General features: G+C 31.3%; 2 protein-coding genes across 2 annotated transcripts; one reads left to right on the forward strand and one right to left on the reverse strand.

Moving 5' to 3' along the window:
* Positions 1-1,345: 1,345 nt before the first annotated feature.
* On the reverse strand, positions 1,346-2,770 carry LOC105793728 (GDSL esterase/lipase At5g22810). The gene is made up of 5 exons (XM_012622574.2): positions 2,545-2,770; positions 2,311-2,441; positions 1,998-2,231; positions 1,662-1,917; positions 1,346-1,542 (listed from the first exon to the last, which is right to left on the reverse strand). The coding sequence occupies exons 1-5, from the start codon at positions 2,768-2,770 to the stop codon at positions 1,346-1,348; spliced, it is 1,044 nt and encodes a 347-aa protein (XP_012478028.1).
* A 7,692-nt stretch (positions 2,771-10,462) lies between these two features.
* On the forward strand, positions 10,463-20,246 carry LOC105792657 (dual specificity protein kinase YAK1 homolog). The gene is given in 18 exon segments (XM_052634607.1): positions 10,463-11,265; positions 12,338-12,537; positions 13,234-13,387; positions 13,485-13,594; positions 13,717-13,786; positions 13,905-13,987; positions 14,087-14,165; positions 14,254-14,294; positions 14,789-14,911; positions 16,312-16,456; positions 16,552-16,666; positions 16,779-16,861; positions 16,948-17,022; positions 17,622-17,696; positions 17,795-18,295; positions 18,298-18,623; positions 19,211-19,366; positions 19,611-20,246. Coding segments are annotated over 18 exon segments (2,715 nt in total). The 5' UTR covers positions 10,463-11,100; the 3' UTR covers positions 19,825-20,246.
* The last annotated feature ends 241 nt before the right edge of the window (positions 20,247-20,487 follow it).

Genomic DNA, 20,487 nt, shown 5'->3' on the forward strand with positions numbered 1-20,487 from the left:
CCAACAACGTGGCTGAGAAAGACAAAATAAATAACGAAGTTAACAAAACACCATTCATATCGATGAAATTGTGCAAAGATTGACAAAATTGAAAGAAAGAAAATAAAATATAATTTTGTAATGCATATAACTAATAGAATAAGCAGGTATTTATAGTAAGAAAATTTTATCTTAATTTTAAAATAATTATACAGTAGATGAGATATATAACAACCTTATCAATTAATTGTAAATAAAAACTACTTTTTGAAATGAAATAATTCAATGCAAATCCTAACCTCTTTTATCTATTAGCAACAAAATTAGAAAAATAAATATTCAGGGTTATGCCAATTTTTGAATTTAATTAAATTGACGAATTTAAAATAAATATTTTTAAAATTTCGAGTTTATTAAATTTAGATAATAACCATTATTAGTTATTCATTATTATTCAATAACAATAGAATAAATATTTTGATTAAAAGTAATTTTGTATCTTTACTTCAACAAAAATTTTAAATGATTAACTTATTTTTTTCATAATTGGTGAGGATATTTAGTCAAATAATGATATTTTAAAGAGTTTACTTGACTGTTTTAAAGAGATATTGCAATCAAAGTAGTTAAAGTGAGAATTATCTCTTTTATTGGAGCAAAATTCAAGTGATTTACAATCCCTATATATTGAAAACTTTTTTTTAGGGTGTAAATTAGAGATTTCAATTTAGTTCATTGAAAGGAACATTTATGAGTATTTTTATGTGATAAACAATCATTATGAAAAGATTTAGTAGAAAAGTTGAATTTAGATAATTGTATAGGAAGTGAGGAAAATGAGTTGATTATCTGAGATCTTATGTCAATTATTGACAAGTATGAAAGTAATGGGAGGTTGTGAATTCTAAGTTTTAAACAAAATGCATCTAATTACTTAGAATATCGGTGAGACAAGGAAACCGGTGAAGAGAAAGCTTGAACGGAGTTGATCTAGAAAGTTAAGTGTGGTATGATCATATTTCAAGAATTGAAATTTGAAGACCTTCCAAGTAATTAGGTTTAGAAGGTATGGATGGCCAAATGACTTTTTTGACTTTTTTTTTTCTCTCCTTTTTTTAGTATTTCAGGAGAGATAATTGTTATCTTGTATAAATATTTAATCTTATACTCATTTAGAATAAATCGGGATAAATGGTTATTCGAATACAAATAAATCTGAATATTGTCCAAATTAATTCTAGATATGTATTTTATTATTTATAATTATAATTTTTATTGACTGCAATAAAATTATATAAAGGACATGCATGATAAAATAATACCTTTTTTCTTTCAACCTAAGCTAAACTATAAATTATAAAATTTGCTAGGGTTGAATAAGAGAGCTTCCACTTTTAAATAGTTTATCGGCTAAAATCTGGTTTGCCGCCTCTGTCGGATGAAAGCCATCCCAGAAAACATATTGAGATGCATTGGAGCATGTTCCAATGGAGTGTTGGTTACATAGTATTGACGTTTCAAGCAATCCAGTCCCACAACAAGCTCTTCTTACCTCTGCAAAACCTGTTTCCACATGCTTAAATTATTAGTGCTTTCTAGCTTAGAAGTGAAGCTTTACTCATGCTACCAGATTTTTGAAATAATATAGAGTAAGTATTTAAGATATATAATAATATCTTTACCATTCTCGGCAGGCTCTGTGATAAGGGTGTAAAGAGGATTGTAGATGTCTAAGACAACCAACTTAAGCTTAGAAAGCCTTCTTGTTAACCTTTGAGACCTGTGCCTGAGCTTGTTGTTAAATGAAATCGCATTGTTATTTAACCTAGCCACACAATGATTGTTGCCATGTCCAAAAGCTGTGATTGCTGCTGGTAAGCACCCAAGAGGTGGCAAAGTCGCGACTCCAATTCTCCTTGCTCCAAGCTCGTACAGATTCTGTGACAAACTTCATCTATTAATAGAAAATCATGAAATTGTATTGTTTTTTTATTTAAGAAAAAGATGCTAGGGAAAACCTGAATGAAATGATCATATGAGTTAAGGAGAATATCTGAGAATGTGTCTGGAGTATTGGTGGCAAATAATAAAGGATTAATGTAATAGTTTTGGAGAAAGTCACTGCTCCCAGCACTAATAAGATGGATTCCACGAGATATTCTGGAAGAAGCATTGGATTTTCCCGTAATATCCACCAACTTATTTTTGTACTCTCTGTAGTTCTCCAACTGTTGACTCAGAGAGATGGTATTCTGTAACAAGAAATAAATATTTAAAAGCCTGTAGGGAAATAGAGAAATAAAGACAAGATTTTGTTTCATTTTTACTTACATATAAAATTGCTGTAGCATTATAATAACCGGAAGCAGCTGATGCAAAATTGGCTCCAATCAACAGCATTTCCCCGTTAGCCTTGTCACTCATGTAAGCGGGCTGATGGTTAGTGAAGCCAACTTTCTCAGCTGTGTTTTTAAAAGCAAAAGGAAAAAGAAAAACTATTAGTTAAATAAATATATATATATATAAACAATATAAATAAATAAATGAAAAGTTTATTGAATTAACCAATGATATCTAAAGCTAATTTCCCGTTGCTAAATCGCCCTGTTGGTTCATGGTCAACAAAATCCCTCCCATAGGGAGGGAAGTTAGCTTTTATTAGGGTGACAAGATCATTGTTGTTTCCTACGTCAACAATGGAGTCTCCAAATATGAATAAAGCAGGAACAATTTGACCCTTAGCCTCAAATAGCAGAAAGGTAAGAAAAATAAACGGAGCCAGAAACTTCATTTTTGAGGATAAGTGAGAGAGAACTAGGTTGGCTTAGAATAGCTTGGAAATGGCTCACAAACAGTAAGTGAGATATAGTTTGAATGCTTAGAAGAATGTTTGTTTGTTGGTGGCATCTACTTTGATTTATAAATTTCTTTCACACTTATTATATTTTTCATCTACTTAAAAACATTATTTTACATGTTTCACCTAACCCAAACATGTAAATTATAATTGACATTTTGAATACTTAATTATAATTTTAACTATAATTTATCTATAATAAAATAGATTAATTTTTTAAAAATATATTAATAAAATTTTATTTATAAATTGACAAGTTTTCCCTAATTGAATAGATTTTCTTAACATCAAAATTATTTACAACCATAATAAATTCTTAAATTTACTATAATGCTCCATTTTATATCTATAACGACGAGGTTTTAGATAGGATCAAGGTCAAAATGATTTTGTGATGTATAGATGAACGTAAAAGTTTAAGTATGTATATATTAAAAAAATTCAATTAGCTTTTGATAAAAGATAATGAAAGATATAATTATCTTATTTTGTATACTAGTAATAAATTTTATTATTAAAAAAAAGAAATAGCATTTTAATTGGCTAAAATTTTTACTTCTTTTCAATAATTCAACCCTTTTTTCTTATCTACTGTATACCATTATTAATTTATAATTATATGAGTAGTGTAATTTATCATTTCATATTTATGGCAATATACCTTGTATAAGCTAATGTATCATTAAACACAAGTGAAAATACTTTGATTATGGCCTTCCTTATAATTTATCAACTAAATCATGGTCCATTAACTTTTTAATTAATTACATTAAGAAGGTTACCAATATGTAATAATGAAACATTAAAGTTTAAATAAATAAAATTCAAAATTATTAAGAAAAAATAAAATTAATAAATATTTTAATTATAATAAAAATCATTAACTAATCAGTTACAAAGGACATTATGGATGATGATAATCACCGGAATCATTTGTTAAAAAAAAATTTTAGCATAAATCTACCGAAAATATTACAAATTAGCCGATGGTTGAGCAATCAGTAGGCTTAATCGACACCGTACGCTTCTCAGTATCATATCCAATCAAGAAATTAATCTGCGCCAAGTTTCCATAAATTGCAAAATCTTCAACAGAAGAGAAGCTGAAGCACCTAACAGTGTCTGAAAGCTTAACAAAGGCGTTCAATGGCTTCAACTTAACATGCACTGTAACATCGGGAATTTCCATGTCGTTTCGAGAATCATAGCATAACTCCTTAAACTCAAATTAGCTAGCAGCCCCTAAATCCACTCAATCTGGTGTGTTTTTGGTACATTTTTTATAATTCAATCGTTACACTTTAAACCATTACTCCAATAATGTATCTCTAATTAAATGCACTTCATTACACTTTTAAGTTACAATTTTTTAATAATTTGATTCATCGTTTCTAGTAAAACAGAAAATATCTCAATTGGACGAGAATAAGGAAATTCAATTTGATCAATAAATTTGACAAGTCGCACTATGCATCAATCTAAATTACATCTTTCTCTCTATATTTCGAGAAAGACCCTTTCTAACAATATTTTACTCCAACAAATGATTTATTAATAAGAGAAGAATGTAAAATATCATAAAAACAATGTTTCTCCATGAGCAAGTAATGCATGCATTTCTTGGGTCTATAGCCAATTGGATGAGGGTGGAAAAACTTTATGCCCTTGGTAATGGAAACTTTGGGTGAACAACATGGTTGAAATTGATAAAACAAATAATAAAGTTGTCAAAGAATTGTTCATGGTGGTCTAAAAAAAACTAAGAAAAATAAACTCTAATAAAATAAACCATAAAAAAAATTAAACTTTGATTAAAAGCTTTATTGTTTCAGTACATATCTTCAATTAAAACTAATCTCAGAAACTCTCCTTTATTTTATTTTATTTTTCATAAATTTAATTAAAACAAAATAATATGAAAATTTCAATTTAAAGCAAAATTCATAAATCAATTTTATTAAACAAATACTAATAAGTTTTTTTTTTATTCTACAAGCATAACTAAGAGTTCATATAAGATACTTTTATTGAAAAATATACCCTAATTAAAAACTAATAATAACATATAAATAGTAAAATCTAAGTTGATGGTGTTGCAGCTAATTCTTTGGAGCAATACCCCTTAAATTTGGAAGTCACATCACGCCAGACAATAAATATGACTTCTTTAAAGCAATAATCTGGAATTGCTATAAACCCAGAACAGCATTTTGTTGGAATTAAAACCTTGTGGAATTTAAAAGATTTTAACATATCCTCAAAACATTTGTCATCAACATATTTATTCAGGTACTGATCGCACTTATCTTCTCTTGAATACCCCGTTGGTGACTCTTCCGACGGCGGCTCTGTATCATTTGGGGGTGGTGAGCTAAAAAATGGTGGAAAATTTAACAATGGTTGCAAAATTTGGTCTATTAACCATAGACAAGGGAACCGTGGCTGAGAAAGACAAAATAAATAACGAAGTTAACAAAACACCATTCATATCGATAAAATTGTGCAAAGATCGAGAAAATTGAAAGAAATAAAATAAAATATAATTTTGTAATGTATATAACTAATAGAATAAGCAGGTATTTATAGCAGGAAAATTTTATCTTGTTTTAAAAATAATTATACACTAGATATATAACAACCTTATCAATTAATTGTAAACAAAACTACTTTTGGAATGAAATAATTTAATGCAAATCATAACCTCTTTTATCTATTAGCAACAAAATTAGAAAAAATTAAAAAATTACATTTATAAATTAAATAAGTTTTTTTCTTACTAATAATTGAATAAAATTTATCAACATCAGAGGTGTGAATATAAAGGAAGAATTTGTTTGCAATTGTTTATCCTAGTTGGCTTCCTTATTGTTTTCTGATGTCATTAGTTCCTTTGTGATTGTTAATCTATTTTAAAAATTTTCTTTTTGAAAACAGATAAAAATTTTCAAAAAATTAAAAGGAAAAGTAAATCAACTAAGTAGATAGATAAAATGATATAATCAGGGTAATGCCAATTTTTAATTTAATTAAATTGACGAATTTAAAATAAATAATATTGTTTTCTAATTTCGAGTTTATTAAATTTAGATAATAACCATTATTATTCAATAATAATAATAGAACAAATATTTTGATTAAAAGTAATTTTGTATCTTTACTTCAAAAAACTTTTAAATGATTAACTTAATTTGTTCATTTAAAGAGTTTACTTGACTGTTTTAAAGAGATATTGCAATCAAAGTAGTTAAAGTGAGAATTATCTCTTTTATTTTGTACCATAACAACGGTTTAATTGGAGCAAAATTTAAGTGATTTACAATCCCTATATATTGAAAACTTTTTTTAGTGTGCAAATTAGATATTTTAATTTAGTTCATTGAAGGAACATTTATGAGTATTTTATGCGATAAACAATCATTATGAAAAGATTTAGTAAAAAAATTTGAATTTAGATAATTGTATAGGAATTGCGAGGAAAATGGGTTGATTATCTGAGATCTTATGTCAATTATTGACAAGTATGAAAGTAATGGGAGGTTGTGAATTCTAAGTTTCAAACAAAATGCATCTAATTACTTAGAATATCCGTGAGACAAGGAAACCAGTGAAGAGAAAGCTTGAGACGGAGATGATCTAGAAAGCTGAGTGTGGTATGATCATAATTCAAGCATTGAAATTTGAAGAGCTTCCAAGTAATTAGGTTTAGAAGGTATGGATGGCGAACTGACTTTTTTGACTTTGTTTTTTTTCTCCTTTTATTAGTATTTCAAGAGAGATAATTGTTATCATACTCATTTAGAATGAATCGGGATAAATGATAATCTTAGACAAGAGAACCGTGGTGAAAAATTATTAGGTTGTTCAATTGAATGATGATCATTGATAGAAAATTCTTATCCCAACAACGTGGCTGAGAAAGACAAAATAAATAACGAAGTTAACAAAACATCATTCATATCGATGAAATTGAGCAAAGATCGACAAAATTGAAAGAAAGAAAATAAAATATAGTTTTGTAATGCATATAACTAATAGAATAAGCAGGTATTTATAGCAAGAAAATTTTATCTTATTTTAAAAATAATTGTACACTAGATATATAACAACCTTATCCTTCAATTGTAAATAAAAACTATCTTTTGAAATGAAATAATTCAATGCAAAAAAAATTTATTATCAACAATTTTTAAAAAATTTTGAAAATTATATTTAAAAATTAAATAAGTTTTTTTTTCTAATAATTGAATAAAATTTATTAATATCATATGGGTGAATAGCTTGGAAGGAAGAATTTGTTCAAATTAAGGCAAAGGCAAGCCATTGTTGTACGATGATTGAGATTAAGAAAATTTCTGGTTTGAATTACTTATTTGATAGGGTTGAAAGGGTAGTTGAATCAGCACAAAACAAATCAAATTCCAATATTTAAAGAGTAATTAATGGTGAAATAAGGACCAAAAAATACAGTGAATTTCTATTTTTTTTAATTGAATCTTTTGAGATTCTTTGAACCGTATGGACCTCCTTAAATTGCAATTATAGTGAGCATGGGAAAGTATAATTTATATATTTTTGCGTTGATGCTGTTGAATTTATGTGGAATTATTTATAGTGATATTGAGTTTTTGTTCGATTAGCTTGAGTATTATTGTTAATATAAGAGGACTTGTGTTCCATTTTTGCAGAGTTGACATCCATAGAGAATGCTCTTCCAGCATCATGAATCAGATCTCTTGGCAACTATATTGAAAAAATGACAGTCTTTTGCAGTATTTCCTCAGTAAAGTACTGTGTGTGAGATTTGTGGGCTCTGTAAGCATAAAAAGAGTCTCATTCATCAGATCAGCTCTTCTAATATCTAATCCCCCTTGAACAGAGTTTATCCCAATCATACACGTGCAATTTCTTAATGTTTTGATCATGACCCCACCGGAAAACAGGATAGCACATAGATTTATTAAGTGTGTACCCCCCACCAAGAGATAGAAACTTAGATTTCCAAGTCTCAAGCTTAGACAGCATCTTATGAATCATTGATCGGAAAAACCTCTCATCATTCAAGCATCTAATCTGAATACCTAAATACTTTCCAGGCACCCAAAATGCTCGACACCCATCGTTTCTTATTGCTCCGTCCGGCAAGCCGTAAAAAACAATTCAGATTTGTTAGTGTTGAAAAGAAAATACCATCATCTGCAAATAACAAATGTGACGCAACAGACACTCTTAATAACATCAGATTCTCCCTCATTAATGCTACAATTTGTCTCTTCTTACCTATACTTAATTCCCACATTAACTCAACCCTTTTTCCTTATTCGTTTGGCTTTTCTCAGATTCAGTTAATATCTTTTGATTTAATTATAATCATCAGTTTCTGTTGACATTTTCCTACCTATTTCATACAAAATTCCCATTCTCTATTCAAAATTCAATCTACTTCTGACTTCTCTTCAGTTTATTTTCACCATGAAAAGATCCATAATTTCAATGGCTACCAAACAGATTAATATTCAAACCCTTTTTCTGTTGTTTTTCTCACTCTTTCTTCTTAACCTTCCTGGAACCAATGAAGCTGTATACAGAATGCGTGATTTAAGCCTGGGAAACAAACAGAAAGATAGTAAAATTATGAACTTTAACCAAGCTTCCATGACTCATCTCTTCGCCAAAGTTTTCCCCCTCCCTCCTTCAGCTCCATCGAGAAGACACGATGATGCCTCACATGGTTCAGTTGCATTATCTAAAAGTTTAGCCCCTATGACCGCATAAACAAATCAAGTTGACTGCTTTGAAGCTTTTTTGTGTTATTGGGAATTACAACACATGTTTATCTGTAGTTCATGTTTTTTGTTCCCTTGGTTTTAGTTGACTTTAAAATAAGAAAAAGAATTGCAAATACCAGATTTGAAGTCATTAATGTTACTTAAAAAACAACAGTATGTATGCATCAATGAGAAAAGGGATACAGGGTATGCTTTATCATTTTTCCTTTTTGATAAACCAATTAAGTATTTGTTTCTATACATATGGACATGCATTAGGACTTTTAATGCATTCATTTTATTATATTAGACATCGACCGAAGTTCATTTAATAATTTAGAGTAAAATAAAATTAAATTTGAAAAACGTATTAATTGGTCACAAGTGTTTCGACAGCTACCATTTACAAAATTGAATAAAATCTACCTCTTATTAATATTATTTATTGAACTCGTTTCAATAGATATATTAGGAATAAAAAAGTTTTAACAATTCACTATTTAAGTTAAACCTATTAAATTAAGGCTTAATGACAAATTTGACCATTAATGTTTGTATGTTTTTTTAAACTGCTTTAATAAAAGTGCAATTAAAAAATTAAATATGTGAAATTTCATATGTGGAATATTTTAATGAAATATAATTTATTATTTAAATAAACTAATAAGACAGTTACATATATAAAATAATAAAATAAATAAATAATACATAAAATTTTAAAAGAAAATAAAGATAATTATAAAAAATTAACTCAGTAGAAAAACCTCTCAAGAAAAAGATTGAAGCATTGAAATTATTCATTAAATCTATTAGAAAACAATTTTAAAAAAACTTAAAGATTGATGACAAAAAACCTCAAAATATAATTATAATTATTTTGATAAAATATATGACTAAATTTATGATTAAGCCTTAAATAAATTATATAACTATTTACGCTCATTCTTTTCAAACACAAAGTTTAAACACTCTAATAAACAAAATCAAATAAAATGCCATTTACACGTGTAACAACTAACTCCATTGATTCGAAATACCCAGAGCAGTTAAAAGGGTTTATATATTATCATTTTAAATATTTCTATTCGATTTTTTTTTTATGTAATTTGAAGAGAAATCTGATTTTGTTGAGGAAAACTATAAATTGGAAATTAAAAGTAAAAATTGTACTTTTTCAATTTACTTTGGAAATAAGGATAATCAATAAAAAGACGAGCAAGAAGAAAAGCTTTGATTTTCTTTATTCATCGTCAAGCGAAGAGAAGAATAGGAACATACGGTGAAAAGTTGTGCAATGGAATAATAGGATTTTGTCACTTTTTTAAAAAAATTAATATTTTTGAATAATTGTAATTTTAAAATGTTTTAATATTTGAAAAATATTAATATTTTAGAATTTTTTAGAATATTATGATAATTTTAGAATTTTTATTTATCATTAAAATTATAAAAGTATCAAATTAGTATTTTAGTTATATCTTAAGGACTAATTTAATTATTAAGTCTATGAATTAATGTATCATGTCCTCGGTTCATTAGTGATCATTTTGTGATTTTTCATAATTACATAATTAAAAAGAAATAATTGGGTGATTTGCGATATAACTTACTTAAATATATTTGAGGAATAATGACTCAATGACTCACATTGACATCCATCATCTAGTTATCATATGAGTGACTTAAATGGTCAATTTCAAATAATTGAGAGATAAAATTGTAACTTTTCTATAATTAGATGATCAAAATATAAACTTATTGATAATTGAGTGGTCACAGTTGTAGTTTATACTTATATTATTGTAAATTATATATTTTATTATTTTTAAATAAAATCAATTGTCAGCCGCCAATAAAAATGGAAAAAGAAAACAAATCTAGCCAAAAGAAAAAAGGGAAAAAAAACTCCCATTACCAGGAAGAAACTAGAAAGTAACACTGCCAATTTGAACTCAGACCAAAAAAAACACACTTTCTGGACCAATTAATTTGACTTTCTATCTATTTCTTCGTTTTTCGATCCTTCTTTGTTGCATTTCTTCTCTACTCTCTGAGTTTTGACTTTGGGTCAATTTATTTAAAATCCAATCTGTTTTTCTTTTGGTGGGTTCTTTTTTGGTTTTTGTTTTGTTGCATGTTTTCTGTTTATAATTCATAGAAAAGATTCAATCTTTTTCTTTCATCTAGAATTGGGTTTTTTTTTCTCCTGTTTTCTGTTTCTTCTCTTTTCTGGACTGTGAATTTGAGAAAATCCAAAATGAACTAAAGGATTGGATCGGAGTCAGCTGGTGGATACTCTGAAAATCAATGAAGTTTCAATCTTGAATTCAGAACTTCAATTCAATTGCCGATCAGCAGAATTGGGTTATTTTATTTTGGCTTTTTTTTTGTGTTTTGAGTGATTTCTACTGTAATGGAGCTATCGGGAATAGTATTAGTTTTGGGGGCTAGAAAAGGTTGATTCTTATTTATTTATTTATTGAGGGGGTGGGGATAGTTATGGATGAAGTTGGCCCTAGTAATCAAGAAGAGTTTAAGGGGTACTCAGGATTGGGCACAGAGAAAGAATCTACGTTGCAATGGCGACCGAGGCAACTGGTTTTTCGGCCTTATTCATCTATAAATGGTGCTGATAGAAAGCTGCGTGTTGTTGTTAGGAAGCCTGTAAGTTCGCCTTTCTAATTGATTGCCTATTCATTTTTAGTTCGAAAGTTTTGTCAGCACTTGTTTCTATGCTGAAATGTGTTGCAAATTGAGGAGCTTTTTATTTGGATCGATCTGAATTTGTATGGTTTAAGAGATGTTTAACTGGTTTTACTTTCACACGTGGTTTTATTAGTGATTCTCTTTATCTTACTCAAGGAAAGCATATATAACCCAAGTAAGCATATGAGCTAATATTGCAGAGGTTTCTAAGCTGATTCGTAGGTGGATCTGGTCTTTTTTGGGTTGCAGGTGGTATTGTTCTAAGCTGTTAAGTTGTAACCTATGGTTTGATGTTCAATCCTTTTAATAAAATCTACTTTGCTGAGCCAAAAAAAAAAAAAAGGCAGAAGAGAGAGTCCCTTACTGTCTAAATGTTCACTAGTGGCAAATAGATCATAGAAAGTTCTGAACAAGATGGGAAATGATATGCTTAATTCAGTTACTCTCCACATTACAAGAGCTCGAGAGGAGTTTCGAATATGGGGTATGTGTCTAAGTCTAACACGGGTATGCTCAATTTTTTCTTTGCTTTTTTCTCATATTTTGAGGGTCATTACACCATACCAATGTCTGAATACGTGTTGAATGTAGGTGTTGGGCGCAGGTATTCTAGGGAAAATGAAGAGTCTAGTTGACATAAGTTAGTCTTATATTCATTATTTCAGTAAGCTTCAGCTGATTAGGTGATCAAATTGGTTTCAGGTAGAAGAACGTGATGTGTCTATACAAATATTATCTAATTGAGATTATGATATTGATTTTAGATCCCGAGTTCTATCTATCCTGATACTATCAATCAATGCAACTCATGCCAGTCTATGATTTCTATAATTTCTCTTTAAATATTTTATCATATTGAAAAATCATGTAATTGGAAATTTTATTTCTCAATACTTTGGTTGGTTAGCAAATTGCGATGTGGTACTTGCACTGAATTGTTTTTCTCATCATGCAAAAAATTTGCAATAATCTCCAGCTTAGATTCATATGAGGCAAATCTTCGTGCTGACATGCAGTTTTCACCATGCAGTTGGTGGCACGACTGACGAAGGACGTAATAGAAACTTACCAAATATGCAATCCAGAATTTAAATATTCAGAAGAATTGAACCCAAAGTGGTTTTTGACTAGCCCATCTGTTGGTGTCCTCAATGATGGCCACGACAATGTGAACTCAGATCTGATTCTAACTGTGAACTTTGTCTTGATAAATTTAGAAACACGGCGAAGGTTTGATACTGCTTTTTATAATTTTCCTCATGATTTTGAACTATTTTCTGAATCATTTCATAATGATTTCTTTGTGAATTGACTTTACATGGGCAGCTTAGGTTTTGTTAATGGTCAAGGACAATTTTCTTTTCCTCGTGCTTAATTTAATGTGTTCTGCTACTGATACATGGTTGATCCTAAACTAAAATGGACTGTTTCTTGACTTTGATGTCTCAGAAATATTAATCATCTTGAAGTGCATTGTTTCTTTTTCGTGTAACCTTTTAGCTTCTCTTAGCCACAATATATACCTGTTTTGTTCTGGCTTGTAACTTTGAACCTTGGCATGCTGGAATTAGTTGTATGTCAGTGTAAATATGGAGCTTTGTGTTTGCAAGCTTGGTTAAACATTCTTTTCAATTAATATACAAATTCAGGTGGCCATTCCACCATTAATCCTTCTTCTCCTTGAAGAGTTTCTGTTTTAAAGTTCTAATCTTTGTGTCTAGCTAGCAACAAAGAATACATTTTCTATTTGTCTTGTACTGAGCCCCTGCGAATAAACACCTGACCTTTTTGTACATAAGGCCCTTATCATTTGGTAGATTCATGATATGACTATGCAACTCAAAAAAATATTTCTGATGATCTATTATCATCCAAAATGAAGCTTAGTGAAGTAAACGTTTACTCATGTTTCAATGATTTTTGTAGATATATCGTCAAAAATGTTCTTGGTCATGGGACTTTCGGGCAGGTTGCTAAGTGCTGGGTTCCAGAAACAAGCAGTTTTGTTGCTGTGAAGATAATTAAAAACCAACCTGCTTACTATCAGCAGGCACTGGTTGAAGTTTCTGTTTTGACAACGGTAATTAAGTTTCCTTATAGCTGTCTATACCTTTTTAGAAATACCAGAAGTTAAGCATCAACCTTGTTATGTTTGCTTAATTGGTTGTCTTTTGCAGTTGAAAAAAAAGTACGATCCGGAAGACGAGCATCACATTGTCCGTATTTATGATTACTTTGTATATCAACACCATTTATGCATTTGTTTTGAACTTCTTGACACAAATCTGTAAGTTTATTGTCTTACGTTGAAGCAATATTCATCGTTTGTAAATTTCTTTTCACCCTTTACATAGACAATCTCTTATAGAATTTTTCTAGCATTTTATTGACATTTTCCCCCTGATTTAGGTATGAGCTTATCAAGATAAATCATTTTAGGGGTCTGTCATTGAGCATTATTCAGCTGTTTTCAAAACAGGTGTTTTGAGTTTTCTTGTAGCTCTATTTGATTGAACTGAATAATGATTGGAATAGCTGTATACATCTCTTTGAAAATGTCTTTAGAATTGCATCTTAACATTTTTCATTTTATGTAGATTTTACGTGGACTGACTTTGTTAAAAGATGCTGGAATAATTCATTGTGATCTTAAGCCAGAAAATATTCTTCTCTGTACAAGGTGAGTTTCCTTTATGGATTAGTCTGGATTACAAACTTGTAATATAATTTTTTGTAATTTTTTCAGTGAAGTTTGATATGTCTCTACTGGAAATAACAGTGTCAAGCCAGCAGAAATTAAAATAATTGACTTTGGATCAGCTTGCATGGAAGATTGGACTGTTTATTCCTACATTCAGGTTTCTATACACAACTATCACTGCATACTGTTCACTGTTATCATACTGCGGAGGGTCTTATGGCTCTTTTTCCTATTTTCTTCTGCAGAGCCGGTATTATAGGTCTCCTGAAGTTCTTCTTGGATATCAGCATCCTTTTGACATGAATTTGTAGCCTTCTTTTCTATTTATTGGTTTTGTTTACTGCCTTTGTCTTTTGGTGGATCATGCTGGTATGGACTTGAACTTCAGTGGAATAACTTCAGCAGAACATTGTTTGATCAATTGAATCCTGAGGTTTAAAATGACCTTTGGAGTTTATTCCACAGAAGTTCTAGTCCAGCACTCTATATTAGTCACATCTTCTGTGGATTAAACCTTGAAAGGTTCATCTTTGTATTTCTATATGAAGATCTCTTTGGAGCAATGACGTAGAAGATTCATATTGCTATTCTTTTTAGCATACTGCTACTACCTAAATTAGTCATGTTTCAAGCCTTTGGCAGTAATAATTAGAAAATGCCTATTTAAAATATTCAGTTCTTGTGATCCATTATTGCCTTTGATGATTATATTCCCTAATTCTGATTTTTGCCTTTGGTCTTGATCGTTAGTTCTAGTTTGAACCTTGACCACTGGATTAGATATACAACAGCTATTGACATGTGGTCCTTTGGCTGCATAGTTGCTGAACTCTTTCTTGGGCTGCCATTATTCCCAGGTGCTTCAGAATTTGATCTTCTAAGGCGAATGGTTGAAATTCTTGGGTATGCCTCTTGCTTTGATGGCCATACATATCTCTGGCTAACAATTTGTCAGTATTTCTAGACATCATTTTCTTGCGACTGATTTTAGGTATAGCTTTTCTTTGGTTGATCTTATAACTGAGCAGATCTTTTTGTGTCCAAATAGGAGAATTTCACTTATCATTAAATAAGCGCATGCAATTATCAAATTTCATACTCACTCTGTCTCTTATTTTTTTGTCTATCTTAGAAATTCCAGGATTCAAGGCTATGTGTATCTAATGCTTTGACAAGTTTGTAGGCATTCATACTAAAAATTTCCCTTATGCTAAACAAAAATGTATAAGGAAAGAGAAACAAGAATTTGCATTGATTTTTCAGATCACTAATATTTTTTCAACATCACAAATTGAAAGTTCAGTCTACCTCTCTCTCTTCAGTTTCTTTTGTTCTACATAAAAGTATCATTATGACAAGTCAGATCCTCTAAGATGACTCCTCTATTGAATTGGCAAGATAGGCATTATACTTATGAACGAGATCTGTGCCTTATAAGGGGTGAGTTAATGCTGCAGTTTAGGATGAACGTGAACAATTTATTTCTTGTATATAAGAACCTTGAAGGATGTGCTAGAATCTTCAATGTCCTTAAGGCTCTGATTGGTATGGAGGATGGAAAAGAGTGAGGAATGGTTAAGCTACAAAGTGAGAAAATGGTTATGAATCTTAACCATTTGATTTAACAAATTTTCCATCCTCACTCTTTTTCATCCTTCATACCAAGCAAAGGCTAAGCTCTTGGATTGTTTTATTATGGGAAGTCCAAGACCACCTGTGACTGCCACATTAGATCCCTTGGTTCGTATTGAAGTTTCAGTGTGTTTTAACAGTGACAATAGTCAAAAGATGCATGCATATTCTTTTGCACACATAATGGAGGAGCTGTTCATCTGACTGGTCTAGTAGATTAGTCCAAAATAAAATTTTTATGCTTACGAAAACAAGTAAATAGAGAAAATTCCAATGCAATATGCTTTTTTACTGATATTGCATTAGAACTTCCGCTAATATGTACTCATCTAGCTGAGTTAATTCATAAAAGTTCAAAATATCTTTAAGACCCTTCCTACTTGATTTTCTTGAACTATGTTTGATCAGTTGCCATTTCTTAGTTGTTCTGCTATTTTCTTGCATTCAATATAAATATTATGCTGCTTATTATTTTCTCATGCATACTTCCTTTTGAAGGGTTTTGTACAAACTTTCATTTCCATCTTGTTTTAACTTATCCTAAACCAACCTGGTTACATTTAGATATAATTAAAATTTGTTTTTAGCACTCATTAGTCATTACTCATTCAGTTAGTCATATCTTTGCACTTGTTATGAACAGCCTTTTATATGTGGTTGTCTTGTTGTAGAGGGCAGCCCCCTGATTATGTTCTAAAGGAGGCAAAAAACACAAGTAAGTTTTTCAAGTGCGTCGGGAGAATCCACAATATAGGGAATAGTGAAGTTTGTGGCAGAAGTGCTTACCAAGTATTAACAGAAGAAGAATATGAAGCTGTAAGAAATTTCCAGTGACTAGTTCTTGTTCATTTACATGTTGCATCTCTTGTCAAGTTTTTCATCTGATATAATTGTTGCTTGTTTCTGTTCAGAGGGAGTTAAAAAAACCGTTGATTGGAAAAGAGTATTTCAATCATAAGAATCTTGAAGCAATAGTTACATGCTATCCTTACCGGAAAAACTTGCCTAAAGAAGATATCATTAAAGGTTAGCATCTAACTTCAACATTGAATGTACAGCTTGGAATGGTGAGAAAATTTTTGTAGTGTGTAGTCTGTGAATAACTTACTAAAGCTGCTGCATAATAAATCTATAACAGAGAGTCAGATACGATTAGCTTTGATTGATTTCTTGAGGGGACTAGTTGAGTTTGATCCGGCAAAACGGTGGTCACCTTTCCAGGTAGTTGAAATTTCCCATGAGCACTTCTGATCATGCTATTCCAACTAAGTATGAAGAAACATAAGAGCTTTAACATCATTGTGCAGGCTTCCAAACACCCTTTTGTTACTGGGGAACCTTTCACACGCCCATATAGGCCTCCCCCTGAGACCCCTCACTTGGTAAGGGACTTGCGCATGCAGCTCTGCAATTGAAGAAGATTGAACCTTATGTCATAAATCCATATTAACTATGTGGCTCTTATCTCAATGCTTGGCACCATCATACAGAAGAATTGCTTAGTCCTCTCCCGACTCCCCTATCAATTGGTTTTCTATTCTTAGTTGGTTGATCAGTAATGTATTCTTCTGAGAACTGGTATAATCTTTTGTTACAGTATAGCCACTATTCTCTTATTTTTTAATGAAGTTGTAATAAAAGTTTAAGGTTGTTGAAAATCATTTGACATATGAAATCATTATCTTAGAGTACCGTACTGGTTTGAAACATGAAAGTTTTGGTCAATTCTTTTGATGGAACTTCAATTTCCATTTTATTATCTTTCTCTTTAAGTTGTGTGTCTGAGCAAAAAATTCTTTGGGCCGTTGAGAAGGTTTGGCTTTATTGGTTGTCACTTTTCTCATGGATTGAGCTGTCTTTGACTTACTAATCTGTTCTTGTTGGATCACAAGCTTTATGGAAAATAGCACAAATATGTTATTTTCTGGGCAAGAAATAGCGCAAATGATACTTGCCTAATGTCTGGTGAGTTTTTTGTTAGCTGGTTGCTTTAAACATTAAGGTGGACCATCACCCTGGTGGAGGGCATTGGTTTGCAGCTGGTTTTTCCCCTAATGTAAGCTTCTTAATTACACAGTATTTTTATTGCTAGAGCATTAGAGTTACTGCATTATTTTGGTATTAGTCTTATACGAATATATTTTCCAGGTGTAGGTTTCAAAGAGGAACAGAGTTACTTTTCATAACAGCCCACAGTTCCCAATGGTACCGTATGGTCATGCCAATTGCTATAGCAGTATGGGAAGTCTTAGTAGCTATAATGATAATAGTGGGCTCGGAAGCAGCTATGGGAGTTATGGAGATAGCAGTAGCATATTTGCATGTTATTCACCTGTTGGTCCGTCTGTGATGACTCTGCATATGCAGAGTGGTGCATCAATGCTTGGAGGTAGTCCCAATGCTAGATGGAGAATCATGCAGTACTCTCATGGGAATGGAGTTGGTATGAGTCCATCGGCCAAAAACTTTGCCCTGCTTCACCTTGGCACTAGTCCCTCACAGTTTACTCCTCCAAGCTCCTATGGTCAAGGTTCAGTAGGCTTTCCTGGACATTATGGTGGTCCTACTTCTGCGGCTAGAAACAGTTGTCAAGGATCACCATTAAGTAAGATGGCTGTGGTCAACCAGTTCAATTGAAGAAAAGTCGGGGACATTCTGGAAATTCACAATCTCAAGAAAGTTTGTCATCTTCAAACAGACCAGGACAAGTTACTGATGGAAACATTTCTAACCAAGCTGAGAGAAACTCTCAGGTTGTTGATGGTCTGCCGTCTCGTATACAGTCAAATTCCAGCTCAGCCAATTGGAAGCAACAGCAAGGTGGCATTGGAATGGCTACAAGTTATTCAATCGTTCAGAACATACCGAAGTCCATAGGACTTGGTTCTAGTGTGCAACTGCAGTATATCACAGGAGCAACTCAAGACAAGTCGGAGGCCAGCATGCCATTGCCAGGTCCTGGATATTGGGATCCAAATTATAGGTGCGTAGAGGCAATCTAAACTTATATTCATCAAATATTAATATATAGTTATGTCGTACCTGTGTTGTATGGGTTATTCATTTACGATGAAGATAATGGTCTTTTACTCTTCCTTACCCTCTCAAAGGTTATTTGGGTACCGTCTTATAATTTTAACTCACTGTGCATACAGTACTTCCTTTTCTTTTCATGCTGATTTTATTCATTTATTCCGTTTAAGATTTCTTGCTGTTATAAAATAATACAATATGGGATAGAGAGAATGGGAGCATCTTGATACACACTCTATGTTTTTAATTGGTTGAAATATAATTGTCCAATGGTAATAGGTTGCTCTGTGAATGTCTACCCTCACTGAGGAGAGTGTATTCATCATTCCTAGATAGAACGGAAAATGGTTCTTGCAAATATTCGCATAAATTATGGTAGCATTTTATGAACTTGCTTCTTTGTTTTATGTTCAAACTAAGTTGATCAAGAACCTGATTTTACAAAAATACTGCAATATTGGCTCAATATTTTACTGCTCAATATTTATTCTATGATTATTTAACTTGTTAAATTACTTGCATTTGTTGTAACCACAGTGATGAACTTCTTCTGCAAGAGGATGGATCAGATGAGAGCCACGTATCTGCTGAGTTTGACAGAGGAATGCAGATTGGTTCGGCTGATTCATCTGTCAGAATTGGAAGGTTCAACCATGCCTCCTCGACTGCAAGCTCAAATTTGTCAACTCAAAGGTAATTGCATATCCTTCTTAGTGAATGGCTTTCAAAGGTTGAACCCTTTTGCTCATACTTGAAGAGTGGGGGATAAATTGTCGGGGGAAGGGGCTGTCCTTTCCCCTCGTTCTTAGTATCAAGACATGTATGTTAAGTTAATGCTTGTCGTACTTTTCATTTGTCCTTCAATATCAGCTCCCTTTTTTTTCTTATCAGCACCTTTTTATTTCCCCTATTGAAAGGTGTAGTTTGCAATTTGTAGATATGGATACGCACTCCATAATGGTCAAAATTTCTCAAACATACAAGACCTGAGCTTTTGTCATTTTGTTGAAGTTTTTCTTCAGGATTCTCGACTTCTATTTTGTTTGTGCAGTCCTCATTCCGCTAATGCTTCGTACGCTGGATTTCCTCGTTTTGTATTCACAAATTCTCACTTCATGCTGCACAACACAAAATTCTCCGAGCCTATCTAGGCAGCAAAATGTTCAGCGGTTCAATCATGGAAAATCAGCTGGTGTTCAGGATAGAGAATAGTAATCAGTCCCTCCTAGCTTTAGTTCCAGGAGCCCACATTCTCCCGGAAACAGTTCATTCAGTAATGACATGCCATGGGTAACCTCCGCTCGGTACTGAGAATAGTAATCAGTCCATTTTCAAATGATCCTGTAAATAATGTAGGATGAAAGGCGAAACATCCCTAATGAAACGATTGCCTAATGTTGGAATCAACTCGATTTCTTGTGGTGTTCTTGGATTACGTATTGGGTGTTTGGCAAGAAAGTTGTATGCAATAGTTCACTTTGTGATAAGCAAAATACTCATCCAGACCATGCAGTCTCTCTCGCTGTGCTCTGCATAAATATAATTTGTGTTGCTTGTTTTGGTTGCATGCAAATTGCTATATCTTTGGTTATGATGCTTCAGTTTACGAAGTAATAAATATGTGCTTCATCTTTTTTAGATTTTTATAAAAAATCTATAAAAATTAATTTAAGTTTAGAAAATATCTACACTTAAATTTAAAACATCTTGATTTCTGAAGATTCAACTTTACAATTTCAAATTTTTTTTATTCAACGTGTATTATAATCTAATTAAAATAAAATAAAACATGTGGTCATATATTATTGAAATTT

This window comes from Gossypium raimondii, chromosome 8 (assembly GCF_025698545.1).
Source record: "Gossypium raimondii isolate GPD5lz chromosome 8, ASM2569854v1, whole genome shotgun sequence".
Taxonomy (NCBI): Eukaryota; Viridiplantae; Streptophyta; class Magnoliopsida; order Malvales; family Malvaceae; genus Gossypium; species Gossypium raimondii.